Source organism: Acipenser ruthenus, chromosome 30 (assembly GCF_902713425.1).
Source record: "Acipenser ruthenus chromosome 30, fAciRut3.2 maternal haplotype, whole genome shotgun sequence".
NCBI lineage: Eukaryota > Metazoa > Chordata > Actinopteri > Acipenseriformes > Acipenseridae > Acipenser > Acipenser ruthenus.
The window spans coordinates 15,647,697-15,663,799 of record NC_081218.1 but is presented as its reverse complement, the minus strand read 5'-3'; the positions used below and the strand labels follow the sequence as shown (position 1 = coordinate 15,663,799).

The 16,103-nt window shown below is 42.8% G+C and overlaps 1 protein-coding gene across 1 annotated transcript; it reads right to left on the bottom strand.

The window, feature by feature from the left end:
* Positions 1–4,731: 4,731 nt before the first annotated feature.
* Positions 4,732–8,043, bottom strand: LOC117433483 (adenosine receptor A1-like). The gene is made up of 2 exons (XM_034055782.3): positions 7,417–8,043; positions 4,732–5,824 (listed from the first exon to the last, which is right to left on the bottom strand). The coding sequence occupies exons 1-2, from the start codon at positions 7,794–7,796 to the stop codon at positions 5,182–5,184; spliced, it is 1,023 nt and encodes a 340-aa protein (XP_033911673.3). The 5' UTR covers positions 7,797–8,043; the 3' UTR covers positions 4,732–5,181.
* Between the last annotated feature and the right edge of the window lie 8,060 nt (positions 8,044–16,103).

The following is a 16,103-nucleotide window of genomic DNA, read 5'->3' as shown; positions in this document are numbered from 1 at the left end:
GGAAAACTAATTGGAATTTCAAATGTTGTTCTTCGGTTCAAATAAAAAAAAAATTATTTTGAAAACAGTTTTGTAATTTCAGTTTTAACAAACGTGTCTTTAAAGAGGTTAATAAAAGCTCTGTTATTTTTGGAATTATTTAAACCCACAGGCTGATCATTCACAGCAGTACAGAGGATTTCGTTAATCAAGGTTTTTGATAATGATATAAAACATCAGGTTTAATATGGAACCTGCTCTTACTCAAACTGCTCATTTACTGTAACATTACAGGGCTGACTTGGAATTACCTTACATACACTAGAATATCATACGAGCTTGGGATCAAATGAGCATTAACAAGGACATCGCTTGTGGATATCTCTATTTGTATTAAATATGTTGTTTGTGTAGTATGTGAATTTGAGGTTTTACAGTTGTCCACAACACCAAACAGTCGTTTGTAGAATAGATGATCTCAATGTTACTGCTCTGAAAAAAAACTAGGAATGGGTGATACCTAGGAAACATTATAATGCCATTCATTGGGCTTAAACTGAATCGGCTCTTTCAGACCGAAAGGTTAGACAGTTCTGCTGTGCAATAGAGCTTAGCTGAGAGATGCAAGTTTACACTGAAACACGCTGTAAATGCGGCAGCGCCATCTGCTGGACACCCCTGAAATATATAAACGTTGAAAGACCCGAGATTCAAAGCTTAGAGGTTGATTTGATCGGTATTTATTTATTTATTTATTTATTTATTTATTTATTTAGTACTTGATTTGTGTGTTGTGGGTGAAGCACCGTCTAGACTTCTCATCCCAGCTGGTACTGCGAACAGAAACGGCAGTTACCATGGTGATTTCTGTCCGGCTTCCGGCCTCGCATCACTCCTGCAACTGGATGATAACGGACTGACCCCTGCGTTTCAATACTCAGACACGCTGACCGCTGGCATCTTCACACTGAAAGGGCGACGACGACGTGCTGTCGACTGTTGCTCCCATCTCTTTCTTACCTGCAGCGTTTCGGTCGCGTTGTTTTGTTGTTTTGTTTTGGGATAGCTCAACTCTCGTCTTTTTTTTTTTTCTTTTTCTATCTTCACTTTTTAAAACACTTTGTTTATATATGTTAAGTTTTGTCATTTTTTTCATTTTTACTTGCACGGGGGGCCTGCTGTAATAATAATAATAATAATAATAATAATAATAATAATAATAATAATAATAATAATAATAATAATAATAATAATAATAATAGGACTAATACGTGTGACATTAGCACACACGGCACCATGAAGAGATCCTTCGCACGCTATCAGCTGAGGGCGAAGTTCACAGTGAACGCTGCCTGTAACCCTTGTGTTGTTGGTTTTTTTTAACCGTTGTTTACTGTCATTCCTCCATCACCTCCTGGTTTGTTTTGCAGCGTGCCCTCTCAAGCGCCTAGCTGACATTCTCCTCTCTGCAACACGAGGTGACTTCAAGCGCGTCTGATTTCTGTTGGCTACACTTATCAAGCCTTCACCAACGTGATGCCCTTGATTAGAGCTCCGGTGGAATGCTAACAGCGCCTGATAATATTCAGCTGGCTCCATTCGTGCCCAGCTGAGCGTGGCTTCTCGACCACTTGTTTACCAATGCAGATTTTATCTGGGCATGTACCATGGGGAGGCACTTTGTGAGTTGCTCCATATAAAGGGCCCTGGGAATCTGATTTGCTCGTAGGCATAGGATTTGAAGAGGGTTTTTTTCCTTCAGGTACTTGAACATGATAGATGGAACAGGTTTGATGTGCCATAAAAGGACATTGAGAGAATTTGCCCACGCGCTCGTTTCGTCTCTGGGTCGAAGCTTGTTACTGGCTGAAAGCGTGTCAATCAACCAGGGAAGCAGCTGGTTGGTTGATGTCCGACAAAAAGCCGTTCAAGGAGTGGAGACAATGTGATCTTTCAGGAGACTTCTTATAAAAGGCATCCCCCTCCTGTACAGTGCAGTCTGCACCTCCACGAGGACCGCCGGTCTTTATTATTATTATTATTATTTATTTCTTAGCAGACGCCCTTATCCAGGGCGACTTACAATCGCAAGCAAATACAAATACATTCAAGTGTTACAATATAAGTCATACAATAAGAACAAGAAATACAATAATTCTCAAGTGTGACAAACCACAATTCAATAATACAGCAGATAATAGTGAAAGTTACATCAGGATATGATTAAGTAGTGATAGTTACATCAGGATATGATTAAGTACAAAATACTACAGATTAAACACTTGGGAGATTACAATATTCTGAGGTACAGGATTAAATGCAGTAAAATAGGGGGCAGATAAGAGCAAAATAAAGCATATTTAAATGAAGGGTGATAGTGTCCCAGGATACAACAGAGGAGTTCTACAGGTGCTGTTTGAAGAGGTGAGTCTTAAGGAGGCGCCGGAATGTGGTCAGGGACTGGGCAGTCCTGACATCTGTAGGAAGGTCGTTCCACCACTGCGGAGCAAGGGTGGAGAAGGAGCGGGCTCGGGAGGCAGGGGAGCGTAGCGGAGGTAGAGCCAGTCTTCTAGTGCAGGCGGAGCGGAGAGGTCGAGTGGGGGTGTAGGGAGAGATGAGGGTCTGGAGGTAGCTGGGTGCAGTCTGATCAAGGCATCTGTAGGCTAGTACAAGAGTCTTGAACTGGATGCGAGCGGTGATCGGGAGCCAGTGGAGCGAGCGGAGTAGTGGAGTAGCGTGGGCGAAGCGAGGTAGAGAGAACACCAGGCGAGCAGCAGAGTTCTGGATGAGCTGGAGCGGACGGGTGGCGGACGCAGGGAGGCCAGCCAGGAGGGAGTTGCAGTAGTCTAGGCGGGAGAGTACCAGGGCCTGGACCAGGAGCTGGGTAGCATAGTTGGTGAGGAAGGGTCGGATTCTTCGGATGTTGCTCAGGAAGAATCTGCAAGTGCGTGCCAGAGTGGAGATGTGCTGGGAATAAGAGAGGCAGGGGTCCAGGGTGACTCCAAGGTTTTTAGCTGAGGAAGAGGGAGAGAGTGTGGTAGATTCCAGAGGAACAGAGATAGAGAGATCAGAGGAGGGGGAGGAGGAGGGAAAGAAAAGGAGGTCAGATTTAGAGAGGTTGAGTTTGAGGTGATGCGAGTGCATCCAGGAGGAAATAGCAGACAGACAGGTAGAGATACGGGAGGAGATGGTGGAGTCAGAGGTGGGGAAGGAGAGGAAAATCTGAGCATCATCAGCATAGAAATGGTATGAGAAACCATAGGATGCGATGAGGGGGCCCAGGGAGCGGGTGTAGAGAGAGAACAGGAGAGGACCCAAGACTGACCCTTGGGGGACTCCAGTCAAGAGAGGGTGAGGTGTGGAGGTTGCTCCACGCCAGGTTACCTGGTAAGTGCGGTTGGAGAGGTAGGAGGAGAACCAGGCCAGAGCAGTGCCAGAGATCCCCAGGTCAGCAAGAGATGATAGTAGAATAGAGTGATCAACAGTGTCAAAGGCAGCAGAGAGGTCGAGGAGAATTAGGACAGAGGAGAGAGAGGCAGCTCGGGCACACTTAAGTGAGTTGGTGACAGAGAGAAGGGCGGTTTCAGTGGAGTGAGCAGAGCGGAAGCCAGATTGGAGAGGGTCAAGCAGAGAGTGGTTGGACAGGAAAGCAGAGAGCTGGCGGTGTACTTTAAATGTGTTCAATTGCTCAGACTGATTCCCCTGCCTAGCAATGGTCCCCTTCTGTGGAGCAGCCAGCACAGAACGGCGCTCTTAATAACCGTGTGATTAAACACGTGTACACGCATGCCTGCGCATTGTTTGATACAGTCCAGTGCAGGTATAGTCTGCTGTTAGCGTGTTACCCACTGAACAGAAGAGCAGTGGCGCTGAACTGTGGACTGGCACAACATCAGTGGATGTGTGAGGCGTTTTTTTTGCAGGGGTAAAGTTACATTGTAAAATTATAAAACACGTGGTTGAAGTGCCGATATATTGAAAACAAAGGAGCTGCCTCACAACTGCGTCAGCACTGATCTGCTGTAATTCCGTGCTGGAGTGACAGCAGTGACATCTAGAGGCCAGTGTGGTGAAGTATTTATTTGTTATACACCAGGGGCAGTGTTGCACTGAACGCAAAGCACTGTTGTCTGCTTTGGAGAAGCATTTAGTTCAAGTGCTGCACTGTGCATACTAGACCTTTAAAAGTGGGACATTTAAAAAACAAATAATGATTATATATATATATATATATATATATATATATATATATATATATATATATATATATATATATATTGTAGGGTGCATTTTCAAAACATTCGCTCTCAAGTTTCTCATTTTCTGTCATGAAATGACCTTTAAAAATGATGAATTCAACACTGCTGTGCTGTAAATGCTATGAAAACATCCCCCTAATTGTAAATAGCTGCTGAGTCATTTTCTAGGTATCTGACTTGGCAGATTCTTGGTGAACCCACAGTCTTAATGTGGGATGAATATTTCAAGATGGAAGCCCTAGTAATTAAACACATGGACCAGCTCCTCATATTAATGGAGACAGAGTGACAAAGAGTATCGGCAATCATTTAGGGGGCTTGTTCTATCCACCGTCCCAGATTAGCTTCCAGTGAGACAGATGTAGAAAGTACAGAATTCGGGAGCGCAGATGTGTTCTCGTCTCATTCTTAAGCTTTCCTGCTGTCTTCTGTTCTTTCTTGGAGTTGGATGTGGGGTGTTCAGGCTTCACGAATCTTTAACCTGCTTGACTGAAATGTAGTTGGAATGATTTCACAAGTTCAAAGTCTTTAATGATTGTATTCATGTTGTTCCCCCCAATGAGGTGCAGTGGCAGTGAGTTAGCTTTACTGACCTGTTGTTTTTATTACAATGTTACACTGTGAACCTTCTCGGTACATTCACACACAGGCAGGGCAATACATAGAGAGAAACTCTCAATAATGAAAGACAGCATTCAAAGTAAAGAGACGGAGCATCTGTTTATAAAAGGACTTGCTTTGAAATATATGCAAATAAAATAAATGGCATGAACAGAATATACGCTACGTGTGTGTGTGTGTGCATGCGTGCGTGCGTGTGTGTGCGTGTGTGTGTGTGTGCATGTCTGTGTGTGTGTTAGGCCTTTGAAAAGCCATCAGAATTTGCATTTTCTACTTTTACAAACATCACTGGTATATAAAAACCATAGTGCAGAATTCAGAATCATTGGTTCAGTTTCTTCTCTGCAACAGCTGGTGGGCTAATATTGCACAGGCTTGGGTCATTACTTTTACAAAGAAGCCTTCTCCAAATCTGAAGCAGTGTTCTTCGAAAGCGGTTTATTCTGAAAGCATACACAAGTGGATTGACAGCCGAATTGGCGTGGGACATGAATATGCCAATGTACATAGCAGTCTTAGGCACGTGACATGTGGGGCAGAAGTAATGAACACAGTTCATGATGTGCAGGGGCAGCCAGCAGACAGTGAACAGAAAGAGCACCAGGGCTAAGGACTTGGCCAGCTTGAGCTCCTTGCCATAGTATTTGCTGCTGGAGTCGCTTGACGCCTCCGCTCTCTTGTTCAGCTGTTTCCGGATCACGTAAAAGATTTCCGCGTACAGCCCCATCATGATTGTCAAGGGCAGGACAACCCAGCCGAAGAAGTTAAAGTACACCATGTAATCCATCCTCATGACGGTGGTGAACTGGCACACGATGCTCCCGGACGTGGCGTTCCTTTCATCCACGCCGATCTTTTCCCGGTTGTGCCATCCGAAAATGGGAACCAGTCCCGTAACTGTGGACAAAATCCAGCAGAGGCAGACAGCTCTCCAGGCTCTTTGCTGGGTGACTATTGTGCTGTACCTATTGACAGAACACAACATCATTACAAAAGAGAACTCAATGGAATAAGCTGTAGGCACTTTACATAACATTTCACTATAGAACAGCTACATTGGCTTTAGGGAGGTAGAATTGAGAGGGACTGCGTCACCTCACTGTGCCACAGTGCACCCTGCTGGCCAGGCGCCCTGTGAGCTCCAGCAGACATTGAAGAGGAAACTCCCAGCATAATTCACTCAAGTGTCTTGGAGCCCTGTGAGTAGCATTGGTCTGGTGCCAGGCTGTTCATCAAAATCTAAAACACAGGGCTTATACTTTATATACTGCAGCAAAATTTTAATATCTTCAAACAAATAGTTTGGGACAAATAGTTTTCCCTTTACTGATTTATTCAAAGTGGTTCATCAGGATAATGACCTGGATTGTGCCAAAAATGCAAAGTGGTCCACTTCTCAAGGACAGGATCAGTTTTAATTTCCCTAAAAGCTTTCTCAGCCATTGATCTGCATTGATATATTGCAGGCACGCTTTCAGACAGTTCATAGATTCAGTGCTAAGATCTACACTTTACCCAAACTGGGCTTGCATTGCCTTACAACATTCATTAATATGTACAGTTTTGTTTGCAACACAAAAGTTTGGCTTATTATGTCCCAAAAGAAATATTGTTTTAAATTGAATTTCTACTGACCTATTTTATTGAATAGGAATGTGGAAATATAACCATGCAAGCTTTTTCCTCAGAAACGTATGTTGAATAAGAATTTCCAATTCTGAAAGTAGACGACCCACACTGTGTTGCCTGCTCACTCCCATATGATGTACATCTTCAATATATATATATATATAGTATATACATGTGAGCTATGAATACATTTTAGAATATATCATATTGCCTACTAGTTTCATGAATACCAGTCTGCTTTGAATCAGTTAAAACAGACTGAGGAGGTAACACTTTGTGAATCCAATCAAACACACGTGCCATAGTGGTTCTGTATAGTTCATATAGATTTATATATGGGCAGATGCAGTAGATGCCATAAATGAAGCTGATGACATTTTCATAAAACGCAGTGGAAGAAAACTACTCCCAGATGGTTTCACAGACCGATCAGCACTCAGTCCAATGAAACCAGACATATGAGTTAGAACTGAACAGCAGACTGTGTGCAGACAGACAGACAGACAGGCAGACAGACAGACAGACAGACAGACAGGCAGGCAGGCAGACAGACAGACAGGCAGACAGGCAGGCAGACAGACAGACAGACAGACAGACAGGCAGACAGACAGACAGGCAGGCAGGCAGGCAGGCAGACAGACAGACAGACAGACAGACAGGCAGGCAGGCAGGCAGACAGACAGACAGACAGACAGGCAGGCAGGCAGACAGACAGACAGACAGGCAGGTAGACAGACAGACAGACAGACAGACAGACAGGCAGGCAGGCAGATAGACAAACAGACAGACAGACAGACAGACAGGCAGGCAGGCAGACAGACAGACAGGCAGGCAGGCAGGCAGACAGACAGACAGACAGACAGGCAGGCAGACAGACAGACAGGCAGACAGACAGACAGACAGATAGACAAACAGACAGAGCCCTTACCTTGTTGGGATCTTAACTCTCAGGTACCTGTCTATTGCTATAGCCAGCAGAGACAGGATTGAGCTCTGTGTGATTATCACAAGCAGGCAAGCGAAGAACAAGCATGTGTAGAATTGAGTTTTTAATCCAAGGCTGACGATGATGGCTAGAGGTATGACCAGGACGCCTACAGCAATATCAGCGAGAGCCAGGGAGACCATGAAGCAGAAGGTTGTGTCCCTCAGAGCACGGTTTATTCTCACCACCAGGACCACTAGTATATTACCCAAGACTGACGCCAGCGCGATCCCAGTTTCAATTGAAATGTACAGCACATCCACATGCCCCCTGATATTCATTTCCTCCGCCATGCTTGAGAACTTCTTGCAGCCGTGCTCCATCCACAGTGCTGGTTTAACCTGGGTCTAGTTTCGATGTGCATCTGATGAGCCCAGCACAAGAGCTGCATCTGCTTCCCACTACTGGCTGTGTGGAGAAAAGGGTCCCTTGCAATCCAGAGCCTCTCTGGCTCTGTCCATGGGCTCCACTCTAGGTGGATGCATGTTACTGTTGCATTGCTTTGGTAAAATGCTAGCCCAGCTGTGGGCTCTTTTCAGAGTATCCTACAGCTCTCTGTTACTGAGCAGCAACCCAGATCTCAATGAAAAGCCCTCTCTCATTTGAATGGGAGGAGCGTGTTGCTGTCTGCAGTCCTCTGAAATGCTGTGGGATGCTTGTCAGGACTAGAGAAAGATGTGGTACAGTACTGTAACCATCGCTTTAATTAAAAGGGAGGGTCGTGTTTTACTTGAGAACTTGTTGCAGCCGTGCTGCAGTCATAGTGCTGGTTTAACCAGGGTTTAGTTTAAACTTGCATCCCATCAACCCTGACGATTGGCAGTCAGTCCCCAAAAGATGCTTTAACCCTTTAAGCTACAGGGACATATGTGGCGCACAAATAAAAAGGAAACCTGAGTGGCTCTCAAATGTACTTTAAGAAGTAACCTTTTGAAGTGCTGCTCAGCTCCTTGTGTACCTGAGGGGAATAATAAAGCAATTCCTGTTCAGGTGTTTAATCCTTGAATAGAACCGGAGGAATTCTAAGTGGCTGCAGTATTGAAATTGTATTGCCTAAAGTGATGACTCAAGCGCTTTGTTTTGTGAAAGTGTAATTCTCGTGTTTGATCCCTGACTCAGCATGGAATTGGCACCAAGTGAAACTGGTAGCAATTACTGAGCACACAGATGAGCTGGATTAAAAAGAGCCATCGACCAGCTGCAATAGATGCTCTAAACTAATGCAGTCAGTGGATCTGTTCTCCTGGTATACCCTGGTGTGGGGCATGTTCTCCTGATATACCCTGGTGTGGGCATGTTCTCCTGGTATACCCTGGTGTGGGGCATGTTCTCCTGGTATACCCTGGTGTGGGGCATGTTCTCCTGGTATACCCTGGTGTGGGCATGTTAGAGAAAGTGGCAGCAGTGTAGAGAGGTTATATGAAATCCAGTCCGCCCTTCCTTACTTAATACATTGTCAACAACAGGGCTAAAGGGACCCAGGTAACTTTGTGAGGTTACAGGATCTAAATAAGAAGCACAGGGATTTCAGCAGCAGTGGCAGTCCACCCACAAACAAATATAAACCTGGAAGAGAAAAGGCAATACCCTGACCCTAACCTAACCCTAACCCAACCCTAACCCTAACCTAACCCTAACTCTAACCTGTGCAAAGAAAATGGGTTGTTAATGTAGTGATCATGGGGTGGAGATTCCAAGAATGTGAACCCACACTATACTACAAAATGCAGTGTTATTAAATTACATTGTGCCTATGCGGTGTTATTGAAATGCATTGTGTCTATGCAGTGTTATTTCAATGCATTGTGTCTATGCAGTGTACTATTTCATGGGTTGTCATTCCTGTGTGAAATCTTTGTGTTTCATGTGAATTGATAAATACTGGCTGTGTACAGTCCTATCTGAGCAGACATTAGGTAGCTGTTGATGAATCTTATCAGTTGTTATTCATAATGTATCGGTACAATATATATGTATTATGTTACTTTATGTGTGTTTTATATGCCGGCAGGTGAGATAAAGAGTTTGTTTGATGAAGTCAAAGTTTATTCCCCTCAGTAGCCGGCCTGTTCCTGTCTTTCATTTCATTTGCTAAACATTACTGCAGTACTGTCTTCAAACCCAATGTGAACGAAGCCCTTAATAGCAGGGACCTGAGGTATGCTGAACAGCTTTATCTTATCTGTGTATATGTTCTAAATAGCTTACTATACTAATTAACCATTAACCAATAAACTGAGCTGCTGTTTTACAAAGGAGTCCCAGCATTGCAGCTGCCATCCTCCCTCTGTTCTCAACAGAGGGCCTTGGCAGAGTTTCACACATTGTGTTCAGACTTGTGGCTGACAGATAGGAGAGTATTACTGGCTGTTGAGCTCATGGATTTGTCTTAATTGATTCCCTGACTGCACTTTAGAAGTCAGTTAACACGATCTGCGTGTTAACTGACAATCTTTTAAATGGGATGCACCACTTCTTTAAAGCAATTGCATACAAGACACTTACAATAGAAAAACACAAATCACTGCAGCCTGCTGGAGCTGTGCCTCTCATCAACTTAAAAAGCAGCCCGCCTCTGCTCACACGTCCAGCCCTGTTATATATATATATATTGAGAGAGAGAGAGAGATGATGTCAATTACACAGGAATGGTCTTCCTAGCCGGACCTGGGTGTTTTTAAACAGAACGTGCTTCTAGCTGCAAGACGTCACACTGTGTGAAATCAATGAGCACATCTACTGGAGGGATTGTATTGAGACCCAGACTTGTTTAAAGAACCCAGAAAGTAAAAGTGTACACACACAAGAACTGGAATAAATACATTATATATACATACAGTAGTGTGCAGATTTATCAGAACACCTCATTGATATCCTTTATGTACTTACCTGCACGTCTGGGTGTGAGAATTTCAATTTCCGCTCAGTAATCAGTAATATACAACAGGCACTCGTGTGTGAAAACGTTAGACCACTTTGTGCTTTAATTACGCATTTTAAACAACTTATAAAAAGTTAATATGCACAACAAATCCAAACTGCAGAAGCAACACATTTGCACACTACTGTATGTATATCTATCTATCTATCTATCTATCTATCTATCTATCTATCTATCTATCTATCTATCTATCTGTCTATCTATCTGTCTATCTGTCTATCTATCTATCTATCTATCTATCTATATCTATCTATCTGTCTATCTATCTATCTATCTATCTATCTATCTATCTATCTATCTATCTATCTGTCTGTCTATCTATCTATCTATCTATCTATCTAGTTTCTTCTGCCTCTTCTGTAACATCATCACTTTAAAACATGTTGGGCCAGGTTCTCAAAGCTGTTTACTCCAGCTCGTTATTAGCTCGTGTTTCTCTGGAAGGGTTTGTTGCACCATGCTGGCTGCAATGGAAACCCCTGCATGGACCTGACATCCACATGCTTACGGAACCCATTGTATTAAACAGGGGCTGTGTTTGTGCGGTAGCCTGAATCTTCCCATGTCTAATCCATTGGGTAAACCAATAACCCTGAGTTTCTGTGGCGATCCAGTTCAGAGACACCTGTTCTCTATTTTAAGAAGCTGCTTCCTCCATGTGGCTTGAACTATGTTCAAGTTTATTTTAAATTCCCCTTTTAGTTTTTCAAAGGTATTGTTTAGGCCGTGACATGATCATTTAACTTGACTCGTGTCTTTGTGGGGAGTCTTTTCTACATGCTTTTGATATCGGTACCCAGCTGGGGGCTGAGGCCATGACACTCCATGTTCATTAGCACCTGTAGTGTCTTATATATATATATATATATATATATATATATATATATATATATATATATATATCCTTGACGTGTGATATATAGACATGTATGGACCATGCATTCCTTCAGCAAAGACCGCTGGATACATGCCATCATTCCTATGGAAACTGAAGCCATTCTCTCAGTGTCAATATCAATCTCTTTCAGCTGCTTTGTCAACCACTCTATTGAAATGGAAACCACGAGCAAACCCTGAAAGTGTTTGGCTTTGATTAGAGATGCTTCAGCAATTTAATTTCCCAAATAATAACCTTCCAGGCAGCTGGGTTGGTAGAAAGTTTGATTTGGTCACAAAAACAAGATCCTGCACGTGGCGTCTTTATCTTGAAGTTTTTAGCTTTGGTAACACTTCACATTGTGTCTCTAATTACTGTAAATATACACAGTCGTTAGTACTGTAAATGCAGGTGTACTTACACAGAATTACAATCTTATTATGCATAGTTACAATGCACTTAATGTGTAAAATATTTTTGACCGGTATATGTAAGTTCAGAATTGTATCAGAAAAGGTTGAGAATTAGGTTTAGAGTTAGCGTCAGGGTTAGAGTTCTATCATGCAAAGAAATGTACCCATGAAGTACATTGTAACACACATAACTACAATGTTATTATGCATGAAGTACCCATGTATTTACTAAGTAACTAGTGTGTAAATACACAGTTATTAGAGACACTTGATGGAAAGCGTTAGCTTGGCTTATTTAAGATTTTCTGTTGGTTGACTTATTTTAAGTGGATAATGTCGACCCCACTTCAATATTATTTGAATATAATATTTAAAACTTTTCTTCATTTAGATTGTGAATTTCCAACACCAATCACGGTGTCCCTGAAAGACATTGAAAACAGCGATAGGACACACAACACTAGAATTTTAATTCTTACAAATCAGAAACAAACAAAAAAAACAGATGTGGGTGATTTAAATATAAACTGCCAAGTGCTTAGACAGGTTCACGGGTATTTCCAAACCTGTTTCCCTGCCTTTCAGAACTGAGGGAAACTGAACAAGCTGCCCCTGGAGTTCATACTGGCCAGCATTGGGTATTAGAAACAAAGAAATTCCAGCGAGGACCAGCACTAGCTTGTACTGGTTTTCAACTGGTCATACTGGTCATGATGCCACTTTACACCCAGGAGCTCCAGAGCGGATGTCAGTGAGCTACCGGCCTCTGGAGGGCCGAGGCCAGCCTGCAGCTGTCCGATTGAGCTCACCGGGCAGCTGGCTAGTACAGGTCACTAATGACTGGGCCTCCCAAACTCATGGGAGCGCCAGAGCCAATGCACTGTCCCAGAGGGATCCCCAACTAAGACCGGCAGTTTTGCACAGCCACGATCCACACCTGTGCTCTCCTGACTGCATGACTCACCCTGCACACCACGGCATGCTTCAGCCGGTCAGCCACTCAGGGGATCCGCATGCTACTGCTTCTTACAAGTGTTACTGTGGGGTCCCGACGGCGCTCTGCTGGGATAGTAAGAGCCACCTGTGTTTTGACAAACTAGACCCCAGATTCAGTAACTAAACCGGTCTACAGACCCTGGTAACTCCCTCTCAGTCAGGTAATAATGATCCCTTTATTGTATTGTATTGAACAACTGCAGGGTACTTTCCAGACATACGGGATGTCAGGACGGTGTTTCAAACCACAATGCCATCCCAGAGCAACCAAAAGCTTTGTATTCAGGACCAGTGTTGAAAGAGCGCTCTCGCTGCCAGTGTAAACAACGGGAGAACTCCATGCTGTGGTTTAGCTGGGGCTGGGCTGCATGTGAAAGACAGCACTGCTATTCAGTACAGGGCTGGGACACTGAGCCAGCCTTCTTCACAGCTACAAGCACCTGTCATAACACTGCTAATTCACTGGACAGCTACGGACAGTGAATTAGCAGTGTTATGACAGTTCTGCATCACCCTGTAGACTGAACTCATTAAGCTTCAGAAAGTTGAATGAAACCTGCTGAATAATGTTACCTTAACATATTGAAATGTTACAGGACACTTTGTAGTTTTCCATATACTTGTGAAAAATGTGACGTTTTGCAATCTAACATGAAATACTGTACTACTATTAGGGCTTCCGGTAGACTTTTTCTGATATCGTTTTGTAGTTTTTATTTGATTACATGATGTTAAATAAAAGATCTAAATTATGTTCATATAGATTTTTACTCTTTAAATGATGCCTCAATCCTATAATTCTAGGTGTACAGAACTTTTGTCCACAGCTGTAGGGTCACCATGGGCAGCCAGGTTGGCACTGGTTAGACACACAGGTGTTGAAATGGTTCTGGAGGGAGAAGATGAAGGGATGTTGTCTGTCTTTGATACCTGTACTTGTCTCCTGCCCAGCTGTGAAATGCAGGAATACTTGACCCACATAGGAATTTTACTGACAATAAATCAGGGGTGGATACAGTTGAAGATGCCGGTAAACTGTTGAAACATCTTGAAAAACAGGATCTCTCAGCCACGCAGCTAGGTGCTTTACCTGCAGAGTCCAACCATACTTAATAGAGCTTGTGTGTGTTTTTAAAAGCTGTTTCATGTCTTTATGTTTTCTTCAATGACTAATAAAGTAATGTATTATTTTTTTATTCTGTAATTAAACATTGAAATACAACCCTGGGGGACATACTCTGCTCATCTTAAAATGTAAAACCAAATAAAACTTATTTTAAAGACATGAAGCCTGTTCTCCGGAGAGTGACAGAGGAAAACCAAGAGTCCGACCCCTTACTGATGTCAAGTTTATTGCAGAGACTCCCTGATTGCAGGTGTCCCAGAGACATTGAGGACCAGCGTGGTCCACTTACAGTGTACAACACATAACACTTTCATTTTCAAGCCATTAAAAAAATAATATATATATATATATGAATGAGAATATATACATGAAATGAGATAAGACAGGACAGCGACGGGTATCAAACGCATTTTATGGTTTGTTGATTACTGAAGAAAATCAAGGATATTTACTCTCCATCGTTCTCATGTGTGTGACTCCGTCTTTGACGCATTCTCTATCTCTAACCCTGTTGAGCAAAGGGGTGGCCTGTGTATTTACAGCTCTGTCATATAACAAGAAACTGCTCTAAGCGTGAGAAAATTGCTCCCCTGCAATTAAGTGTCATTAGCTGGATAGCATGGCTTTTTGTTTACCTAGCTCTGTGTGTCGGTAAACTGGCATGTGATTTCCACTATTTTCGATTCTTGTTTTGATAGCATCTAGCTGGAGATGGGTTTGGAACGAGGGCCAGGTGGTGCAGATGCTGAATAATTTTCCTGTAATGCTTCACACCCCTGGAAGCCTTGGTTCAGCCCTGAGATGACTGCTGGTCTCTGCAGGGGGTATCAGACCCACTGTTAGAGAAAGTCAGCTCAGATCTGACACACATACTATACAGTACAGAGGGCCGTCTGAATCGTTCACTTTGAAAATCCTACTGATGTAACCATGCATAATAACATTGTAAGAGTTCTATTGAATGATGTAAAAGCACTGTGTCTTCGGGACACGGCCAGCGTTGCAGTCAGAATGGGAAATGGTAGCTATCACAGTAACAGTGCATGTTCTCTCACTGCAATTCCAATATTGCTTTGTGCATATCTTCCTGGATAGTTGCTGTAAATCCTGCTTTGTTGGTTCAGGAGTTGTAAATGTTTATGACTTGGTGTTTCACATCTGATTTATAAAGCTTTTGAGTAAATTTACAAAGCTGCAAATCCTTTTTAGAAATTTCAACGACTGTCATAAAAATATTATCTTCCAGCAAAACTTTATCATCTGTCACAGATGGATGACGGCAAGCTCCATTTATGACATTCATCTTCAACCAAAGCTCTGTGAACATGTGATAATTTGCATGCTACTCAAACGTTTGTTTGCGAAAGAAAATCTCACTTACCGTTCACATGTCCTTAGTTTTCTTCATTGGGCGCTGGTTGGTTTAAAAACTCAATACAAGAGACATAAAATTCTGTCAATTACTCCCAAGCATGTCCACAATACAGTAAAAAGCTGAACAACTTCCTAGAAACCCTTTAAAAAACAACAACGCAATTGAGAAGAGCAGATATTCCTGGAGTGCAAAGACAGACTGGTAGTGACCTCGTAGGACTGGGCTTCACGAAGGGTTCTACGCACCCTTTTAAATCATCGGTCTTATAGATAACAAGACATAAAGAGGGGCCCTTTGCAAAGCATTGTAAATGCTCTGTTAGCTTTAGGCTCCATCAATTAGAAATGGAATATATATATATATATGGTGTGTAGCTAATATCAGAGCATGAAGCTTGTGATCATGTCGTCCTTGTCAGCTTGTCTTATTACCTTACCTTACCTATTTCTTAGCAGATGCCCTTATCCAGGGCGACTTACAATTGTTACAAGATATCACATTATTTTTTTACATACAATTATCCATTTATACAGTTGGGTTTTTTTACTGGAGCAATCTAGGTAAAGTACCTTGCTCAAGGGTACAGCAGCAGTGTCCCCTACCAGGGATTGAACCCACGACCTTCCGGTTAAAAGTCCAGAGCCCTAACCACTACTCCACACTTATTAGTGGCACTTTGCATATTTGTACAGAATGCACAAAACGTAATGCAATAACCTACCCTTAATGAAGCTGCAGGTTGAATTTCACTGACTAAGCATGTCTCAACATTGGTGGTTTCAAATGCAATGCGGCCCATTATACTGCGGAGCCAGTGATAAGAAGGCATGTTCGGAAACCCTGTTTGCCCAATAACGCCATTTCACTCTCACTGTAATAGGGAGGGTACACCACTGCCTCTT

Excerpts from the sequence above, each read along its gene's own strand:
- LOC117433483 (XM_034055782.3), bottom strand. The coding sequence starts at position 7,796 with ATGGAGCACGGCTGCAAGAAGTTCTCAAGCATGGCGGAGGAAATGAAT. Across the intron at positions 5,825-7,416 it reads AGAGTTAAGATCCCAACAAG|GTACAGCACAATAGTCACCC; the intron begins GTAAGGGCTCTG and ends TTCTGTCAATAG.